General features: G+C 48.0%; 2 protein-coding genes across 2 annotated transcripts in view; one reads left to right on the forward strand and one right to left on the reverse strand.

The window, feature by feature from the left end:
• Window positions 1-19367, forward strand: part of SHLD2 (shieldin complex subunit 2) — a 133984-nt gene extending 114617 nt beyond the window's left edge. The window contains exon 9 of the mRNA XM_087963848.1: window positions 19098-19367. Within this exon, the coding sequence (XP_087819974.1) occupies window positions 19098-19143 (46 nt within the window). The 3' untranslated portion in view covers window positions 19144-19367. The remainder of the gene's footprint in view (window positions 1-19097) is intronic.
• On the reverse strand, window positions 5002-6069 carry ADO (2-aminoethanethiol dioxygenase). Its single transcript, XM_026690767.2, has one exon. It carries the CDS (start codon window positions 5998-6000, stop codon window positions 5257-5259), a length of 744 nt encoding a protein of 247 aa, XP_026546552.1. The 5' UTR covers window positions 6001-6069; the 3' UTR covers window positions 5002-5256.
• Window positions 19368-20600: the final 1233 nt, after the last annotated feature.

Below are 20600 nucleotides of genomic sequence, written 5' to 3' on the forward strand. Positions count from 1 at the left end.
ATTCCATTTGCACAACAGCATGTGAAATTGATTTGTCAATCAGTGTTGCTACCTAAGTGGACAGTTTGATTTCACAGAAGTGTGATTGACTTGGAGTTACATTGTGTTGTTTAAGTGTTCCCTTTATTTTTTTGAGCAGTGTACATAATAAAGGAGGACAAATAGATGGGAACAGTAGGACAGGGACGGTAGGCATGCTGGTGAGCCCCCTTACAGACCTCTTAGGAATGGAGGGAAGGCCACGTTAGACAGTTTGGAGAAGGCTGACTTAGGAAGGAAGACCCCGTGGCCAGTGTGGCAGGAAAGACTCCGTGGCCAAGCTGAACTGGCCAAGCGCCATGCGAAGGCCTCTCCGAGGATACCGGAGGGAAAGGAGAACTACCTCAAGGACGGATCGAGTTTCTTGATCTACGGCACTCGCTCTGAGAATGAAGGATTTCCCCCAGTTGCAATAAATAGAACCGGTGCTCGCTTGACTCAACTGCGGTTCCATGACTGCCGGCAAGCTCATTTTAGAAGCAGGCAAGCTGGAAATAAACAAAGCCACATGTGGGGGGTGGGGAGAGTGGCTTCTTCATAAACCGGATGGGCAAGTCCTTTTTTTTTTTTTAAATGAAAATTACGTTTGGGTGAAAATTAGGACTTCAAACTTGAGCATGAGACTGCGCTGCCTCAGTAATGGATTCTGAGCAGCATCCAGATTTGAAAATGGGGTCTGTGCGGAAAGGGGAGGAGGAAATGGTGAGCCTTTCAACGTGGTTTTGTAAAAACCGAGGATTTCCAAGAGCCACTGGCCTTGTGACACCAAGGGTTCAGCACCCCAACGTCATTTCCAGGATGTTGTTCTCTTCTAGGTGCTTTGGATGGGAGGCCACTAGGAAATGCCGGGGTTGCTAGGCGAAACCAAAATGTTGACAACACAGCCTTAAAGGCAGCAGGTGTCAAGAAGAGTATAGGATTGCACCTCCATACGTAGTCAGCAAGAGATCCGGATTGACCGGCATAGCTGGCTGGAGAATTCTGGGAGTTGAAGTCCACAAGGCTTTAAAGTTGCCAAGTTTGGAGACTCCTGGGCTATAGCAATGTTACGCTTACTTAAGAAATTAGACCAGCAAGGGTCCCCAACCCAATCCACCCCTGTCCATGTATTGGTGCAGGGCCAGAAACCAGGTGACACAAACAAGCAAAGCTCCATCCACCTAGAGCACTGCATCCAGTTTTGGTCACCACACTATAAAAAAGAAGGTGAGACTCTAGAAAAAGTGCAGAGAAGAGCAACCAGGATGATGAGGGGACTGGAGGCTAAAATATATGAAGAACGGTTGCAGGAACCGGGCTTGGCTAGTCTAGGGAAGAGAAGGACCAGGGGAGACAGGAGAGCAGTCTTCCAATATTTGAGGGGCTACTATAGAGAGGAGGGGATCAAGCTACTTTCCAAAGCACCTGAAGGCCAGACAAGGAATAATGGATGGAAACTGAACAAGGAGAGATTCAATCTAGAAATAAGGAGGAACTGTCTGACAGTGAGAACAATCAACCCATGGAACAGAAGTTGCCTTCGGAAGTTGTGGGAGCGCCATCAGTTGAGACTTTCAAAGAGACTGGACTGCCATTTGTCAGAAGTGGTGTAGGGTCTCCTGCTTGGGCGGGGGGTTGGACTAGATGACCTATAAGGTCCCTTCCAACTCTGATTACCTGTTATCTATGGGGGTGCAGGTAGCATCCACAAAAGCACATCCCCAGGAACCAGTCCCTGGTGCCCAAAAGGCTGGGGGAGGGGGGGCGCTGCCCTTTCCTGGCTTTTAAGAACCTGGGACACTTTTTATTCTGGGCGGAAACACGAGGCACGTCATTTTAACTTGCTCTTTTCAATTTGTCTTTCTAGTATTTAAACTGCTTTTGCACTATTTTTTTGTTTTGGTTTTTTTGGCAATCCCTGTGCTGGGTTTAGGCAAATATAAACAATTTGAAATAAACAAGAAGCAACAAAATTTTGAGTCCTGTGGTATTTCAGCCGGAAATGCTTTGAGGCTTCAGCCACGCCAGTTCCTCAGAAGGGTGGGTTTCTACGGAGCCTGTACTAACTCACCCTTCCACTCAGGAAGGCCGATGCTCAGCGAGGCTCATCAGATTTAACAGGCGCTACCCAAAACCCTGGTCACACCCTGGAACCCCCTCAAGGTTTGAAGTAGACGTATCCAGACTTGGAACATTTTATATGGGGGAGCCAAAAATTGCATCCTTGCAGGGGGCTGGACTAGAAGACCTCCAAAGTCCCATCCGGCTCTATTCTGATTGATTGAGTTTACGATGGTTTGGATTTTAGATAGATAGATAGACAGATAGATAGATAGATAGATAGATATACAGATATAGATATATATAGATATATAGATTATATAGATATAGATATATTCATAGATTTTCACGGGTACAGGTATGTAGGTCTAGGTGTGTTCGGGTCTTTTCCCGTGTAAGATTAAGAGTACCTTGGCAACGTTTCAGCATGGTCCCACTCGCCATCCTCAGGCTGGTGCTTTCGGCTTTGTGCCAGTGCAAGCAGTGTGTGATCAGAGCCGTCTCTCTATATATACTGGTTATATATAGAGAGACGGCAGCTCCAATCACACACTGCTTGCACTGGCACGAAGCCAAAGCACCAGCCTGAGGATGGCGAGTGGGACCTGCCGAAACGTCGCCAAGATACTCTTAATCTTACACGGGAAAAGACCCCAACACACCTAGACCTACACACACACACACACACACAATCTTTGCAAAGAGAAAACACGCACTTCCACATTTTGCCTATGCCTAGTACTTTTGCAGAAAGTCTATGGTTTCAGCAACTCGACGCAGTGGGATTTCCCACCGGTTGCCAGTGGTTTGATTGAGCAGGTTGGCATCATCCTTGGGCACCATTTGATGTAACAAAATGACATGAATGTGCTGTAAGCAAACCTGCAGTTTTATGGGAATCAGACTAGGTGGTAAGGTGCTCGTTCTCAGGCACTGCTTAATACAACACGTGCATTCATTCATGAGTAGTAATAAGAATGAGTAGTTTCCAGTGCAGGAAATGTATATCTTATTGGTTAGACTAGAGAACCCCTTCTATTGGCAACGTGGAAGGGATGGAGATGCTTCAAACTAGGATCTCGCTATAAGCCGAGCAACATCTCAATTCTGTTCAGCAAAGCTTCGACGGATACTTAGGCCTGGGCTTGTCTATTGTTCTCCCTCATGGTGCCAACAAATAAAAATGACAGCGTGGAACAAAAAAGTAGACACAATTCCAGGATGGCACGGAAAATTAAAAGGCTGAATTATTCTTGCCACCCAGTAAGAGACACCTGCATGGCTATCATTTTTCTGTAGGGGAAAAAAAATACCCTTTTCATGTGTGAAACATCTTTCAGGTTTAACACCTCAATTAACAAGCACACACATACACATTTTCAGGGTGTTTTTTTCTTTCTTTTCTACCTGGCCCACTGAGCCTCTTAGTGGCAGAAATGAACTAGACACTAAGACTATGGAAAGGTTACCTGAGCTGGTCTTGTGGCCTTCAGGCAAATGCTGATCTGGAACAGACCCGTTATGCTAATTTACCATGGCCCCCAAATTATTTTGACTTTCCCTGGTTGAAATAAGGAGCTGCTGATCCAGTTTTACAGAGGAATGATTGAGTCTGTCATCTGCACCTCTATAACTGTCTGGTTTGGTTCTGCAACCCAACAGGACAGACACAGAATTCAACGGAGTTAGAACTGCAGAAAAAAACAATGGCTACCAACCTGCCTTCCACGGAGGACCTGCATCCTGCATGAGTCAAAAAGAGGGCTGTGAAAATATCTACAGACCCCTCACATCCCGCACATGAACTGTTTCAACTCCTGTCCTCAAAGCGACGCTATATAGCACTGCACACCAGAACAAATAGACACAAGGACATTTTTCCCCAAACACCATCAATCTGCTAAACAAATAATTCCCTCAACACTGTCCAACTATTTACAAAGTCTGCACTACTATTACCATTAATCTTCTCATCACTCCTTATCACCCATCCCCTCCCACTTGTGACTGTGTGACTGTAACTTTGTCGCTTGTATCCGAATGATTTTTATTGACTGTTTCCTAGTATAATTTGATTACTGATTGTACCCTTTGACTATCATTAAGTGTTGCACCTGAATATTCTTGACTCTTGACGAAGGTATCTTTTGTCCACTGAGAGCATTTGCACCAAGACAAATTCCTTGTGTCCAATTACAATTGCCAGTAAAGAATTCTATTCTATTCTATTCTATTCTATTCTATTCTATGTCATGAGTCCCATTGGCTGAATCCATTCAGCCTAAGCTACTATATATAATCCCTAACTACCAGCAGAAAAGGGGGAAGGAGGTCTGGATGCAGGAGGGAACCCGGCTTCCCTCAACCCAGCCTGGATGGCAGGCAGCATCTTGCTTGGGGGCTCAGCCTTAGCCTTTGATCCCCCAGGAAACAGGCCCTGATAATATAATCAGAATGGAGCTGCAAGGGACCTTGGAGGTCTTCTAGTCCAGCCCCCTCTCAAGCCGGAGACCTTAGGCCAATTCAGACTAATATGCAATATAATCAGAACGGAGCCGGAAGGGACCTTGGAAGGTCTTCTAGTCCAGCCCTCTGCTCAAGCTAAGAGTTTCCCCGGGGGCCAAACGGACCCCCACCAAAGCAAAACAAAAACAAAACAAAAAAGGATTCAGCACCCAGCAAGGGAAGTGAGGTTCTCTTTCTCTCCTTTTCATAAAATCTTTTTGAGTGTTTAAGGTTGCAGAGAACCTCAATCCATCAATCAGAAAAGAGCCAGAAGGGACCTTGGGAGGTCTTCTAGTCCAACCCCCTGCTCAAGCTAGGAGTTTCCCCCGGGAGCCAAACGGACCCCCAGCTCCCCCACCCAAAACCCAAAGGATTCAGCACCCAGCAAACGGAAGGAAGACACTACCGGAGCGAGGCTCTCTTTCTCTCCTTTTAATAAAACTTTTTGTGCAAAAGTAAACTCGACGGGGAGTTTAAAAAAAAAAAAAAAAAAAAAAGAAAAAGGAGGGGGGTTTGTTTTCGTCAGTCCGTGATGTCAGAAACGCTGTTTTACACCCCACTCCCACCACCCCCTGAAGCGGGTCGGGGGAGGGAAGACCCGGCGTCGAACCCAGCGGAGAAGTTCCAGGCGGGCCTCTTCGAAGTCGGGAGGGGGGCGCCGGGGGTCTCCTCTCAGGGCCAGACCCGCGGGCCCGGGTAAGGCTCCCCGCCGCACCAGAAGTCGGGCGCCTGCGGCGTCTCCAGCAGCCAGAGGGCGCTGGGCGGGACGGGCTGGGCGGGCGGCGGCGGCAGGCTCTGCCCGTCGGCCAGCCGGTAGTAGTGGCAGTCGCGGCCCCGCGCCGGGTCGTAGGGAGGCGCCAGGATGTCGAGGAAAGCGGCGGGGCCGGCGGCCTCCTCGGCGGCGATCTGGTGCAGGTTGTCCCGCTGCGGGGAGAGCAGGCAGGGCGGCGCGGCGGCCGTGTAGAGGCGGTGCGAGCGGAGCAGGGCGCGCAGGCGGCGGGGACGGGGCGAGGAGGAAGCGGCCCCGGAAGCGGCGTCCGGCTGCTCCTCGGGCTCCTCGTCGGCGGCGTCGAAGCAGGCGATGCGCAGCGTGCCGTAGAGCACCTTGAGCAGCCCCTGCATGCCCGGGTGGTCGTGCAGCGGGATGCAGGCGCCGGCGCGGAGCACGAAGACGCCCATGCTGAAGCGCGCCGTCTCGCAGATGTGCATGTAGCTGACGGGCGGCTGGCTCGGGCCCGGCACGGCGGAAGGGCCCCGAGGCTGCAGCAGGCCCAGGTCCTCGGCGCTGACTTGGCCCAGCAGCTCCCGCAGCCGCTGCAACTCGGCCGGAGCCTCGCCCGCCCCGGCCCCGAAGGTCGCCCGCGCTTGCCGGGCCACTCGCTGGATCAGCGAAGCCGCCATCTCGTCGCGGGGCATCGCGAGCGCGCGCGCGCCTGCGCCCGGCGCCGCTGCCGCCGCCGAGGCCAACGCTCTGCGCAGGCGCCGCGCGCGGAGCATGCCGGGAGCGCGGCCACGCTCCCCCTCTCTTTTCTTTCCCTCTCTCATTCTCCCTCCCTCCCTCTCATTCTTTCTCTTTCTCCCTCCCTCCCTCTCTCTCTCTCCTCATTCCTCCCTCCTCTCTCGTTCTCTCTGTCTCGTTCTTTCTCTTTCCCCCTCCCTCCCCCATTCTCCCTCTCCCCTCTCATTCTCTTTTCCTCCCTCTCCCTACTTCCCTCTCTCTTTCAATCTCCTTCTCTCTCCTTCTCATTCTTTCTTTCTCATTCTCCCTCCCTCTCATTCTCTCATTCTTTGTCTTTCTCTCTCATTCTCCCTTCCTCCCCCTCCCTCCCTCATTCTCTCTCCCTTCCTCCCTCTCTCGTTCTCTCTCTCTCTTCTCTTTCTCCTCCTCATTCTCCCCCTCTCTCATTCTCTCTTTCTCCCTCTCCCTACTTCCTCTCTCTTTCCTCTCTCCTTCTCATTCTTTCTCTCTCATTCTCCCCCCTCTCATTCTCTCATTCTTTGTCTTTCTCACTCATTCTCCCTTCCTCCCCCCCTCCCTCATTCTCCTCTCCTTCCTCCTCTCCTCTCTCGTTCTCTCTCTCGTTCTTTCTCTTCCCCTCCCTCCCCATTCTCCTCTCCCTCCCTCTCTTTCTCTTTTCCTCCCTCTCCCTACTTCCCTCTCTCTTTCAATCTCCTTCTCTCTCCTTCTCATTCTTTCTTTCTCATTCTCCTCCTCTCATTCTCTCATTCTTTGTCTCTCTCATTTCCCTCCCTCCCTCCCTCATTCTCTCTCTCCCTCCTCCTCTCCCTCTCTCTCTCTCTCATTCTTCTCTTCCCTCCCTCCCTCATTCTCCCCCTCTCTCATTCTCTCTTTCTCCCTCTCCCTACTTTCTCTCTTTCAATCTCCTTCTCTCTCCTTCTCATTCTTTCTCTCTCATTCTCCCTCCCTCTCATTCTCTCATTTTTGTCTTTCTCTCTCATTCCCTTCCTCCCCTCCCTCCTCATTCTCTCTCCCTCCCTCCCTCTCCCTTCCTCCCTCTCCCTCTCTCGTTCTCTCTGTCGTTCTTCTCTTTCTCCCTCCCTCCCCCATTCTCCCTCTTCCACCCTCCCTCTCTTTCTCCCTTCCTCCCTCTCCCTCCTTCTCTCGTTCTGTCTTGTTCTTTCTTTCTCCTTCCCCCTCCCCATTCCCCCTCTCCCTCCCTCCCTCTCATTCTCTCTTCCTCTCCCTACTTCCCTCTCATTCTCTCTCATTCTTTCTCTCTCTCATTCTCCTCGCTCCCTCCCTCTCTCATTCTTCCTCTCATTCTCTCACTCACGTTCTCTCTCTCATTCTCTCTCTCCCTCCCTCTCCCACCGTCCCTCCCTCTCTCTCTACATCACAGGCCCTCAAGTCCCCAACTGGGCGCTTGCAGGCTCCTCCCATCCAGCTCGTGGTGAGTCCTAAAGGAAAAATGGTGCAAAAGTGGCATTTGGGGGGGGGGGGGAGGAAAGGACAGAACCCCCTCTCAACCGCCACAATCTCCGAAGGCAGCACTCCACTCCCTGATGGTCCTGGCCCCATCCCTACCTCACACGCAGGCCCCTCATCTGAGTCCTCGCTCTCCGAGACCTCAGCCGTCCGCACCTGCTGCCGGCGAACCACAACACATGCAGACCCAACACACTACACTGACTTATGGCCAGTAATTTATTTAATTTTTTTTAAATTAGTATCCCACCTTTACGATTTGTATAAATAACTCGAGGCACAAACATATCCAACACAATGTCCTGCTCCTATTTTCCCTACAACCACAACCCTGTGAGGCGGGTTAGACAGAGAGAGAGAGGGGGACTGGCTCAAGGCTACCCAGCTGGCTTTCATGGCTGAGGTGGGACGCGATCACTTGGAGGAGAAAGCCATAGCCCTGGCTATGCTGAGGAACCGGAGTTTGCGTCTATATTTAACCATCCCACATTTTTTTCACAGCAGCCCCAGAGAAGCATTATGGGGCTGCTTCATAATAATCAGAATAGAGCTGGAAGGGACCTTGAAGGTCTTCTAGTCCAACCCCTTGTGAAAGCAGGAGACTCTATAACATTCCAGACAAATGTCCAATGTCTTCTTAAAAGCCTCCACAACTTCTGGTGGCAAGCTGTTCCGCTAGTTAATTGTTCTCACTGTCAGGAAATCTTTCCTTAGTTCCAGTTTTTTTCTCTCCTTGATTAGTTTCCATCCCTTGCTTCTTGTCTTGCCTTCTGGTGCTTTGGAAAACAAGTTGACCCCCCCTCTTTTCATTGTGGCATTGTTTGTGGAACAACACCTCCCTCATAGCTACTGTTTCGTGTTTGTGTGTTTGCAACCACCCCCTGGGTAACTTGCTATTTTCCTTTCAGAATAGTTGCTTGCAAATAACTGCAAAAGGCTGGCTTCCTTTTGCAGTCCCGATGCAGATGTGAAACAGTGATATCACTTCATAACTGGGAGAATGATGAATTATTTCCTTGAAGTTTATGAATCACTTCTTTGGTAGTGACCTCCATAACCGATGGAAGGCTAAGTGCTGACCTCAGAGATAAACAAGATGGCTTAGTGTTCTCAGAGAATAATGCACAGAACCCAAACATTTAGCAGAGAATAAAAAATGGTTAGCATAACTTCGCCTCATTCTGATCACGTATTCGACAGATCCTCTTAGTGGAAAATTCTTATACTTCTAGGGTTAATGGCAGCAGCCATAAAAATGGGGTTTGCTACAGTTGTACAGCCTATGAATGATCTGTTCCTGGTGTACAGTGATAGTGGGCAATTACTGAAAAAAAAAAAAACCTGCCCATCCGTTCTTTGCATGGCCACGCTGGTTTTCAGGCAGGACCACAGAACCCCAGGCCTCCATCCTGCAGATGCGCTTGGCTCGGAGGGGAGACGTTGTCCCATATGCCTGACACACACACACACACACATGGACTCTCTGGGGCAGGAGGAAAGTTGTGCTGCACGCTTGTGAAAGCTGGCAGCTGAAACACTCAATCATTGCAGGTTCACATTTAAGGGCCATGCAGGGGTGGGAGGATCAGCTGTGAGTGAACCAGTTTGCTCTGATGATCAGCTGTTGGCCTACCCACCTGTTCCAGCTCTAGTCTGTGCTTTATTTCCGGGTTTTCAAGCTCAGCTGATTCGCACGGCACGGCGGATTGCCGCACATCAGCTGTTTAACACACAGAGATTGCTGGGAAAAGCCAGCAGCAAATGCTCTGCGCGCACGCAAAGCAGGCATTTGGCGAACCAGTTTGTCAGCCTCAAGATACCTTCCATAATATATATATTCTGCCTCCTAACTATTGCATCTTCTTTGCTGCTATGCAAATCTATTTCTTTCGGCTGTCATTAGCAACGGAGGGAGGGGGGAACTCGGAGGGGAAGAAAGCTGGAGGTGTTTTGCATTCTTTTTGCTGTGGGTAGCAAGGGGAGGGGGATTCCTGTCTTTAACTTTCCATTTCTTGGCTAGCTTCTATCCCCTTTTGCGCAACTGCGAACTTTTATCAAAATATGTCAAGGTCAACGGACAGAAGCCTCATCACCACCTGGAGATGGCCACATGATCGTATTCAGAACTTTTAATTGGAAGACTCATTTGGACTTTGGGGGGTGGGAGCATTTCCATCCCTTTGTATATGTGATCTGCGCGCCAATTTCTTAGATTCGGAATTAAATCTGTAGCTTTCACTTTATTCTCCAGTAAAAGAATAACTTTGCTCTAACCCATGGAGTCTGAGTATTTCTTTCTTGGATTTTGAAGGGAGCACAGACTGACACAGTTGTTACACCGGTTGAATCAGACCCCTGGTTTAACAGCCCAGCCTGGGCAAGGAACTTAGCTATACCTGTCTTGGGCTGCTAGAACAGGGCAAGCGAGGTCTGGCACAGCTTGCAGGGCTAACTACAGTTGGGGCTTCCGAGTGGGTTTATTTCTTTAACTTATTTATTCGATTGATGTAGCCAATTATGCCAAACCTCTGGGCTTGCAAACCACCCTCAGCCAATGCTGCAGACAAGGGTGGGGCCAGTGGGGCTTCCCAGGGGTGTGGGGGGGGGAGGATTTTTAGGCCGTGACTCAGGGAGCAAACATGGCTGCTTTCCTGCCAGCTCTTGGGGCACATGACTCAGAGGTGGGACTGAGGTCAGGCCAGCAGCCAGAGGTAGCCTGATTTACAGAGAGCAGAAAGCGCTTCGTTGCTCATTTGGGAGTGGGGAATCTTTGCCTCAGTCCTCCGCCCCCTGTTTAACGCTGCATGATTTTGCTGGGCTACTGAGTTTATTTATCCCAGATCACAACCTCTATGGTTTCTCTTACAAAACTGCGCCCGTTGTTGCTAACCACGTTTGTATAACATTTAGAAAAGGGAAGCAAAAGTGGGATGGTGGGTTTTGTTTTTGGTTTTTTTTGGGGGTAGTGCAATTATTTAAAATGTGCGTTGGAAAATTAATAGTATTTCTTCTTTTTTAAGCATGAGGGTACGTGATCATTTGTTTTCAGTGCCCCAAATATCAGCAATTATTAGCCCTGGCTAATTATAGCTGCCCCCTGCAATTCCCCACATAATATTTGAGCAGCTACATTTTGTCCACAATTCATTCTTATTCAGAGCAGTGCAGAGAAAGGGGCTGCATTGGATAAAGCCCACCTCACCTGAAAGGCCCTCATCCCTTTTTTCCACCTCGGATGCCCCTCCACCTTGACCCAACTGCGATGCAAAGGTACATCTGCAAATGCAGCACTTATCCAGCCAGGTGACTGCCTGAGGTACCCACCTGAATCCCAGGCTCTTGTCTTCTTTATTCTGATTGATTGATTGATTTGTTTCTATCTCTCGAAGAACTGTGGTGGCACAGTGGTTAGAATGCAATACTGCAGGCTACTGCTGGCTGCCTGCAATTTGGCAGTTTGATCCTGACTGGTTCAAAGTTGACTCAGCCTTCCATCCTTCTGAGGTGGATAAAATGAGGACCCAGATTGTTGGGGGCAGTAGGCCGACTCTGTAAACTGCTTAGAGAGGGCTGTGAAGCACTGCGAAGTGGTATTTAAGTCTAAGTGCTGTTGCTATTGCTATTGTCAGTCAAGGCCAATGCAATCCTAAGTTGCATTAACAGAGGGACACAATTAAGATCAAGTGAGGTACTAATACCACTCTATATAGCCTTAGTAAGGTCACACCTACACACCTACAGAACACCTGGTTTGTTCTGAGCAAGGCTTCCTGAGACAGTAACAATCATACGCTGTTCCCAAAAACCTTTGTTTTTATTTCAATGGCTGTGAATTCTATGCATTCACAGCCCGTAATGAGTCCGAAACAGTTTGTGAATAGTCCAACAGAAGTCTGACACAGTCTTTTGGGGATAAGGCTGATAAGCACCCACCTTTATCTCCCTTGAAATGCTGCCAACAACTAAATTGTCAATTAGCTGTACAAGGCCAAACGGAGCACAAAGTCAAGAGGCAGCTTCAGAGTTTAAATCGATCTGAATGAAGAAGGTTCCTTCCTGCAAAGGCTCATGTCCCTTTTCTCTTCCTTTATGTCTTATGGGAGGGCCAATCATCTCCAAGCCTTACTCCCAAGTCACTCCTTTTGTCTTAACTGTCCTTGCCTTCTGACAGCTCTGCGCAAGCACACCCTGGGAACAGGCTCCCACTGTTCCTCTTCCTTGCTAATGTCAGATTCCGGAGGCTCCGGAGTCGGCACATAACTATCAGATGGCCCTGGCCCCATCTCTGTGTCAGATGCAGATCCCTCGTCCAAGTCCTCCCCAGACTCCAGGACTGGCCCATGTCCTCCCCACTGTCTGACTCTGCTGCCAGCTCCACAGGCTGCCGGCAGACCACACCATCCATCCAGTTTTGGTCACCACATTATAAAAAAGATGTCAAGACTCTGGAAAGAGTGCAGAGAAGAGCAACCAAGTTGATTAGGGATCTGGAGACTAAAACATATGAAGAATGGTTGCTGGAACTGGGTTTGGTTAGGGAAGAGAAGGACCAGGGGAGACAGGATAGCAGTCTTTCAATATTTGAGGGGCTGTCACAGAGAGGAGGAAGGGGTCAAGCTATTCTCCAAGGCACCCGAAGGCCAGACAAGGAATAATGGATGGAAATTGATCAAGGAGAGATTCAACCTGGAAATAAGGGGAACCATTTCTGATAGAACAATCAACGGAAGGAGCAGAAGTTGCCTTCAGAAGTTGTGGGAGCTTCATCACTGGAGGCTTTCAAGAAGAGTTTGGACTGCCACCTGTCAGAAATGGTGTAAGGTCTCTTTCTTGGGCAGGGGGTTGGACTAGATGACCTACAAAGTCCCTTCCAACTCTGTATAAAATCTGTATGAACCATATGCAGCATTAGGAGCCCCAAGGACCGCCTGCGAGGAGAGGAAACCACACACAGCGGCCGATTTTGAGCAAAGGGAGATGACCGCAGAGAAAGGGAGGGGAACTCGGCACAGCCTTTTTCTGCGGAGAAAGTAGTCCCAAATTCAACTCGGGGTGTCCCTTCAGGGGAGAGTCCAGCGGTTGTCTGTGTTTGCCTGCCCCCTTCTTCCTGTTGCATCTACAGCTACAAGTTTACGTGGCCTGACCACGCCTGGAGTCATCAAGGGAGGAGGGCCCCAAAGGTGCTTTTTCAAGAGACAACTGGAGTTCCTGTTTTTTTCTTTTCTTTGAAGACGTTTCACTTCTCATCCAAGAAGCTCTGACTGCATGGATGCGAATGGAAGGATTCCATCCAGTCAGAGCTGAAGAAGCTTCTCGGATGAGAAGTGAAACGTCTTCAAAGAAAAAAACCAGAAAGTCCGGTTGCCTCTTTTTTTTTTTTTTTAGTAAAAGTTTTATTGATTTTAACAACAAACAAAAACACATAAAACATAACATAAAAACATCATCATTCTTCATAAATTTACAGACAGTGTACCGGTTGGTTTACCACTCCTTTTTGTGCATCCATTTCATAGTCATCATAATAATTATGTTACATAATAACTCATATTATCAATCAACAATTATATATCCTAATATCATTATTAAACAATCATTTGACTATAATTTTACTAATTCATACTTAAGCGAGATAACTATAATTTACTTAATTTATTTTATAACAGATCGTAAAATCATACCAAGTCTATCTTAATAAAATATTCTAAAAATGTTATCAAAACCAAAAAAATATATATATATTCGTTATTTCCTAGGTTTCTAAATATTCTATTATTATATTGTATTATCTAACCATTGATAAAAAAGATCCCAAACTTCATAAAATTGTTTATCTTCTTGTTCTCTTGAAGAAGCACCTTTGGGACAGAGTTGGTATTCACCTGGTTCTGACCAGTTCTAGAGAACCAGTAGCAGAAATTTTGAGTAGTTCGGAGAACTGGCAAGTACCACCTCTGACTGGCCCCTCCAACCCCATCTATTCTCTGCCTCCCATCGAGTCCCAGCTGATCGGCTGGGTCTTCCTTTGGTTGCCTGCACAGGAGAACGGAGCTGGAAAGCAGGTTAGTGGGGTGGGGAGGGAATGGGGATTTTGCAGTATCCTTCCCCTGCCACGCCCACACCCACCAAGCCATGCCACGCCCACAGAACCAGTAGTAAAAAAAATTTAATCCCACCACTGCCCCCGTCCCATTTGATTTCCTTACATCTGCCAAGTGCAGGTTATCAAGGGGGCAGGGGTAGTGTTTTCACTAAAGCAGGGGTCTCCAACCTTGGCAACTTTTAAGCCTTGTGGACTTCAACTCCCAGTGTTCCTCCACCAGCAAAGTCTTAAAGTCGCCAAGGTTGGAGACCCCTGCGCTAAAGGATAGTTTGGGAGGAAGACACGATTTCCTTGCCTTGTGAACATCTACAGTGTCCGTTTGCCAAACCCTGTTAGCACAATTTGATTTGCAGCCCTTTTCGACAGCTAAGTGTCTGGAGGGTGTTGGCTTCTCAGACATGTTTTTAAAACGGGCCACAACAGTTTCTACAGCTGTTAACAGTTCCTAGAAGAATGATAGTATTATGTTCATTTGCGCTTAAAATGTGCATGACTTAACATTGCACAGGAGTCAGGACGAGAGAATGTCAGAACATTTTCTTTGCTTTCTGAAACGTGGCCAGGAAAGTCTTCAATAACTCAATAAATTCCTTGCCATCCATGTGCGCTGCATTGTGCGCCTCTAATTGCTCAGAGTCACTATGAAAGTTGCCTTTGTATGTGTGTGAATATACAATCTGTCCTGTTTTGGCTTCTTTATTTATTCTGCATTCTTTATTGTGATGTGTGTTCTTTCAATTCTAGAACCAGAAGTTGTTGTTGAGCTCCTCACAAAGCTGAAATAATGCTGTGTGTTTTAAAAAATGTGAGCAATTTGAAAAAGTTATAAAAATGTATAAGCTGGCCGTAGACTGAAGAAATTTCTGCATATTTTAATATAAATGGTAATGCAAATATTTGTTCTTTCCATTCAGAGGTACTTTGTTCTTCAAAAGTACAGAGGTTTAATTATGCTTGTACTAAAGAAGAACAAATATTCTTTCTTCTTAAGGAACGGGAAAGATTGCCGTTCAAAAAGGAGACTCTTCGGAAACGCTCAGATGCTCAGCTCAGGGAAGTGAGCAGTGGGGTACCCCAAAGTCCCGTCTTAGGCCCAGTATTCTACAACAGAGGTCTCCAAGCTTGCCAACTTTAAGACTCATGGACTTCAAGCGCTGAAATCCACAAGTCTCAAAGTTGCCAAGTTTGGGGACCCCTGCTCTACAACGTCTTCGTAAATGATTTAGATGAGGGAATAGAAGGAGAACTTGTCAAATTTGCAGACAACATGAAAGTGTCAGGAATAGCCAATACCCCAGAAGATAGGCTTAAAATCCAGATGGATCTTGACGGACTTGTTCTGACCCAAGCCTTGTGCAAATGAAACAAACACAAACTGTGTACAAAAGCAAACCTATTTTAATGCGGCGCTGGGAATTCAGTGCATTCCCAGCCAAGAGGCATTTAAACCTAATTGTCCGATATCAAAAGCAAGCCCTTTCAAGGTTGCAAAAGGCTGCCAAGAACAGAAGACTAATTAATGATTAAATATCCACTGACAAAAGTTTCAAAAACAAACTGGGGTAAGCAGGGCTTCAATGAGGATTTTAAAGAACTTTGCTTCCTGCAAAGAACACATCCCCGAGGGCTGGCTTTTATCCCTTATGGGAGGGGCCCTCAACTTCCAGCCTTACTCCAGAGTCGCCCTTGCTGCTTCAGCTGCTCTTTCCTTCGAGCAGCCCTGCGTGCATGCTCACTGGGCACAGGCTCCCCGTGGTCCTCTTCTTCACTGCTGCCAGATTCCACAAGCTCCGAAGGCAGCACCCCCATCTCCGATAGTCCTGGCCCCATCCCTGCATCACACTCAGGCCCCTCGTCTGAGTCCTCGCTATCAGAGGTTCACACCTGCTGCCGGCGAACCACAACAGGACTTGAACACTGAGCCCTATCTAACAAAATGAAATTCAATGTAGAGAAAAGCAAGGTTTTACACTTAGGCAAGGGGAAAAAAAACCCAGATACACTGGTACACATCAGTGGTGGGATTCTACCAGTTTCCCTACTGGTTTGATGATCACACACTTCGCACGCATGTGCATGCACACCTAACACGCGCACACAGCTTTCCAAACACCAGCTGCGAGGCTCTGCCGCGCCAATCAGCCGAGGGGATAATGAACAGAAAAGCTCAGGGGCTGATCTTATGCTTTTTTCTTCTTTGTCCTCTCAGCTGATTGTTGGAGCTTTCTTCACTACCAGTTCAGGTGAACTGGGCCAAACCGGTAGCATTTCACCACTGGTACAAATTAGGTGAAACTTCACTCAGTAGCAATAGCCATCAGAGGGATCACTTAAATATGAGCCAGCAATGTGTGGCAGCAGCCAAGAATGCTAATGCAATCCTAGTTTCAGGGCTCCAGTAGTCACCTCCATTTAAATCACGAGTCTATAGCTGGTTCTTCCAGACAGATTGAAGAGGATTTATTAGAAGTGAACATGCCAGCACTACCTGGGTGCAGCCGACTCTGAGACACATCATTCATTTCACCCTTGACCCTGGTCTTCCCCTACCCCCTGGGTGTATCATAATTCATATTCTCCAATGGGACACATCCATAACCAGGAGTAATCAATCATGCACTCCAGAAATAATCTTGTGTGCCAGAAGCTTCGGCCACCTAAAATTTATCTATGAAAATATTTAAGGAATGCACTATTTCCCCCACTGCCTTTCTGCTGGCAACTCTAAAAGACCAGATAAATGTTTTTGAGTTGACATCTAGATTGCATTAATAGAGGAATAGAATCAAGATCATGTGACACATTAGTACTGCTTTATAAAACCTTAGTAAGACCACACTTAGAATACTGCATCCAGGTTTGGTCACCTTATTATTAAAAAGATGCAAAGGCTCTGCAAAGAGTGCAGAAAAGAGCAACAGAGATGATTACAGGGCTGGAAGCTAAAACATATGAGGATCGGTTGCAGGAATTGGGTATGGCCAGTCTAGAGAAAAGGATTAGAGGGTGACATGATAGCAGTATTTCAGTATTTGCGGGGCTGCCACAAAGATGAGGGAGCGGGGTCAATCTATTTTCCAGAAGAGAAAGGCAAGAAACAATGGGTGGATACTAATCAAGGAGTGAAGCAACCTGGAACTAAGGAGAAATTTCCTCAGAGCGGAGCTACTTGTCTTCAGAAGTTGTGGGTGCTCCATCACTGGAGGCTTTGAGGAAGAGACTGGACAGTCTGGAATGGTTCAGTGTCTTCTGTCCCCAAGGTGCTTTTTTCAGGAGGCCACTGGACTTCCTTGTTTTTTTTTCTTTTGAAGATGTTTCGCTTCTCCTCCAAGAAGCTTCATTAACTCTGACAGGATGGAGGGGAATGGAAGGATTTATCCTCCTTGCAGACAGCTGGTCATTTGCATCCTTTTAGAGGGTCGTTGAGGCCACTTGGAGGTTTATCTGTGTCCTCAGGGTCACCTGAGTGGTGCTCCTGGTTCCTGTAGTCTGCAATTTCTCTCTCTCTCTGGAAATCTGTTCCTACTCCCACACCGTTCCAAGGGTGTTCATCCCAAATTGCATAGCTAAAAGTCTGTGGAGATTCTCAGTCATCCAGGTTGTCCCCAAGATGCTTTTTTTCAGGAGGCCACTGGACTTCCGTGATATTTCTTTGAAGACCTTTCCCTTCTCATCCTATCGTGTCTCCTGGTTGACCAAGGAGCTGGACTAGAAGACCTCCAAGGTCCCTTCCAACTCTGTTATTCTGTTAAAGCAGGGGTTGCCAACCTTTTCCATATCCTGCACTTCTAGAATGCTTCCAATATATTCTCGCATATATTCCCCTTACAAAAGTGAGTAATTATATTTATGAATTTTGAAACTTCTAAACCCAGGTTTTCACACCCCCTGGAATATCGTCTCGCAGCCCCAGTTGGGAACCCCTGTGTTAAAGCAACACCTCCCTGTTCCTCCCACTGGAGTCAATGGAGCATCAACAGCTACTGGGACTCCCAGAGCGTGGAATTCTCAATGGTGGCCCCCGTTACCCTGGAAAGCTAGGATCGGCGCAAGCCATCCGATCTCTTGCCCTGGCAGAGGACGCTGGAGCCCCTGTGCACAGGGTGGGCTCGGGAGAGTCTGGTGCCCTTCATGGCCACGGCACCCCCCCATTCAGCCTCCCATCTTGGCTATTTTTCCACCGGTTGTTAGCTACGGTTGGGCTCCGGTTTCGTTCTGGTACAGGGCTCTCCAATCTTGGCAACTTTAAGACTTGTGGATTTCAACTCCCAGAATTCTTCAGTCATCAAAGCTGGAATTCTGGGAGTTGAAGTCCACAAGTCTTAAAGTTGCCAAGGTTGGAGACCCCTAGTCTGGTACATGGAGAAATGCAGAGTCCCCCCCCACCCCCACCCCCGAAAGGGAAAGCAGCAGCAGCTCAGCTTCAGTAGCAACTAAAAGGAGAACTTGGCAGGAGGAACTGATTACTGTAGTCTGGCTAAAGATATTTTGGGCTTCAGACTGAAAATTCTTCAAAAAACAGCCCGTTCACCCACCCACCCCAAACCAGTCACCTCCTGGCTAGACTGGGCCTTCCTGGCGGGGTCCCGGGCCAGCTGTGCATCTGGGGCAGGGGAGAAGAGGAAACACTGCCGGGTCTGCTAACAGCAGCCTCTCTGCTTGACCCAGAGATCTCCAAATATGGCAACTTTGAGACTTGTGGACTTCAACTCCCAGAATTCCCCAGCCAGCCATGCTGGCTGGGGAATTCTGGGAGCTGAAGTCCACAAGTCTCAAAGTTGCCAAGTTTGGAGATCCCTGTGCCTTGACCAAATGCCTGCAGAAACCCAGTGCTGATTTTGGGGGGGCCATGGGCAGCGAGCGAGTGGGCTGAAAGTAGGCAAAAGCCTGTCCCTTAGTCTCAAACAGGTCGCCCCTGGGATTTTGAAGCATTAGAACCAGTCAGCAGGCCAACCACCCAACCCCTGGAGTTGCAGCTGGCTGCAAATATCCCGGTGAAGAATTGCTCTTCATTATCAATCCTCACTTCATCCAAAATGTAAAAATTAGGACCTGTCTGAAGTATCCCACGTGCTAATTTGACATTTCCAATCAAGAAGTGGTGGGAGTCTACTGGTTCAGACTGGTTCGGACCGGTTCGGGAGAACCGGTAGTTCCGGTGAGCATTTGGACACGCCCACCCACTCCTCCTCTTTCCTATATGCTTTATTTCGTTGTTTTATTATGATTATCATGGCGGAATGGTTTTGCCGTGCCTCAGCTGTTTTACTCACAGGGGCTGCAGTAGAAGGTAAGCATTAGAGCTGAAAAACGGGCTTTTTAAAACACTGTGCAAAGCGTGCGCTCACTGAACTCGTTGTTACACCAGTTGAATCACACCACTGCATTCAAGCCAACATGTCAGCCTTCAAGATCTTCTACTATTGCTTTGCATTTTTCGGCTGCCATAAGTAACGGGGGGAGGAGGGGGGACAAGTATGGGAAGCGAGCTGGAGGTGGTATAAACTAGCATTGTATAAAATGAGGAGGGGGGTGGAGAGTGCATTCTTGCTTAGGTTTCTATTTCTCGCTTAGCTTTCTCTTCTCTGCGCAACTGCAAACCTTTATCAAAGTATGCCAAGGTCAACGGACAGAAACCTCATCACCACCGGAAGATGTCCACATGATGACAGTCACAACTTTTAATTGGATGAGCCAATTGAACTATTGGGGGTGGGAACATTTCCATCACTTTGTATATGTGATTTACGCGCCTATTTTCTCAGATTCAGAGTTCTCTTGCTGCTACCACTTCATTTCCAGTAAAAGATATCTTTTCTCTAATTAAAAGAGTCTAAGTGTTTCTTTCTTGGATTCTGAATGGAGCACCAGCTGACACAACATTGGCTAAGGATGGGGTGCTGGGATCTGCTTCCAGTTCCTAATTCCCCAGGAGTTACCCCACACAGCTTCTGCCCCACAGCATCTTATTTGGGGCATTGGACTGAAAATTGGCCACAGCACCTCCCCCTGGGGACTTCTGTGACCTTTCCGATGTTTTAAAGAATAAATGAAGAAGCTCCAGCCACAACTGATAGCCTGTTTCCGCTGTGGAATCAGCTTGGCTTCATGAGTGAAAAGCGTCCCCAGCAGAAGCTATTGAAGTGGGTGGGGGAAAGTCCCTTCACAGCCATGGGTGGTTTCTCTCTCTCTCCATCTGGACCTGGGAGGGTGTGTCCTCTGGGCTGGGTCACCCTCCATGATCACTGGAAGAAAGGGAGGGGGCTGCTTACTCTCTACCTGGAAACTTCCGGATGAGCTGGATTCTTGCAAGTTCCACTTAGCTCAGCAGGGACTTCCTGGGAGCCCGGAAGCCAATACTCAAATCCTGGAATTTAAGAAAAGCTACCAGTGTCTAAAAAAATCAACAACCCAGCACACCCCTGAGCTGTGAATTAATCTTCACCTATATCTGAAAAATGAAAAGCAACATTAGTTACTATTTGTCAAGGTGAGCCCCATAAAAATAAGAGTCGTTTGATCTTTGAAACACAACACATCAACTGTCATGCCCCTGTCAGAGACTGAATCCGAGGAGGAAGACAAACAGCTGACAGAGAGTGTGGCTCCGTTGGCTGTGGAGGAAACTGGGGAAGGGCAAAGTCTGGCTGGGCAGAGCAGGGAAGAGGTAGAACAAGAGAGGGGGAGTTCAGAGTTCAGGCCCACCCCCTCTTCATCCTAAGGCATGCAGGGAGGAACGGAGAAGAGCAACATGGGTTGAGTGGCTTATGGGGGAGGAAAAGGCCCTGATTCCCTTCATTAGCCACAGCTGGGAAGAGAGTTTCAAAGAAATGCGTGCTATATGCGGCAGCTACTGGGAGCAACCATGAGTTCATTTTGTGTTGAGTTTGGTTATCTGTGTTCCTGGAGTCTTCCCAACCATATTGAGTTATTGCCGTGCCTTCATGTCTAGAATTCTTGCTCTTT

This window comes from Notechis scutatus, chromosome 4 (genome assembly GCF_049901735.1).
Source record: "Notechis scutatus isolate UNSWTSFEM ecotype Mainland chromosome 4, rNotScu1.2, whole genome shotgun sequence".
Lineage (NCBI taxonomy): Eukaryota > Metazoa > Chordata > Lepidosauria > Squamata > Elapidae > Notechis > Notechis scutatus.

What these genes read in the sequence shown, in the direction of transcription:
- ADO (XM_026690767.2), bottom strand. Translation starts at nt 6,000, where the DNA reads ATGCCCCGCGACGAGATGGCGGCTTCGCTGATCCAGCGAGTGGCCCGG.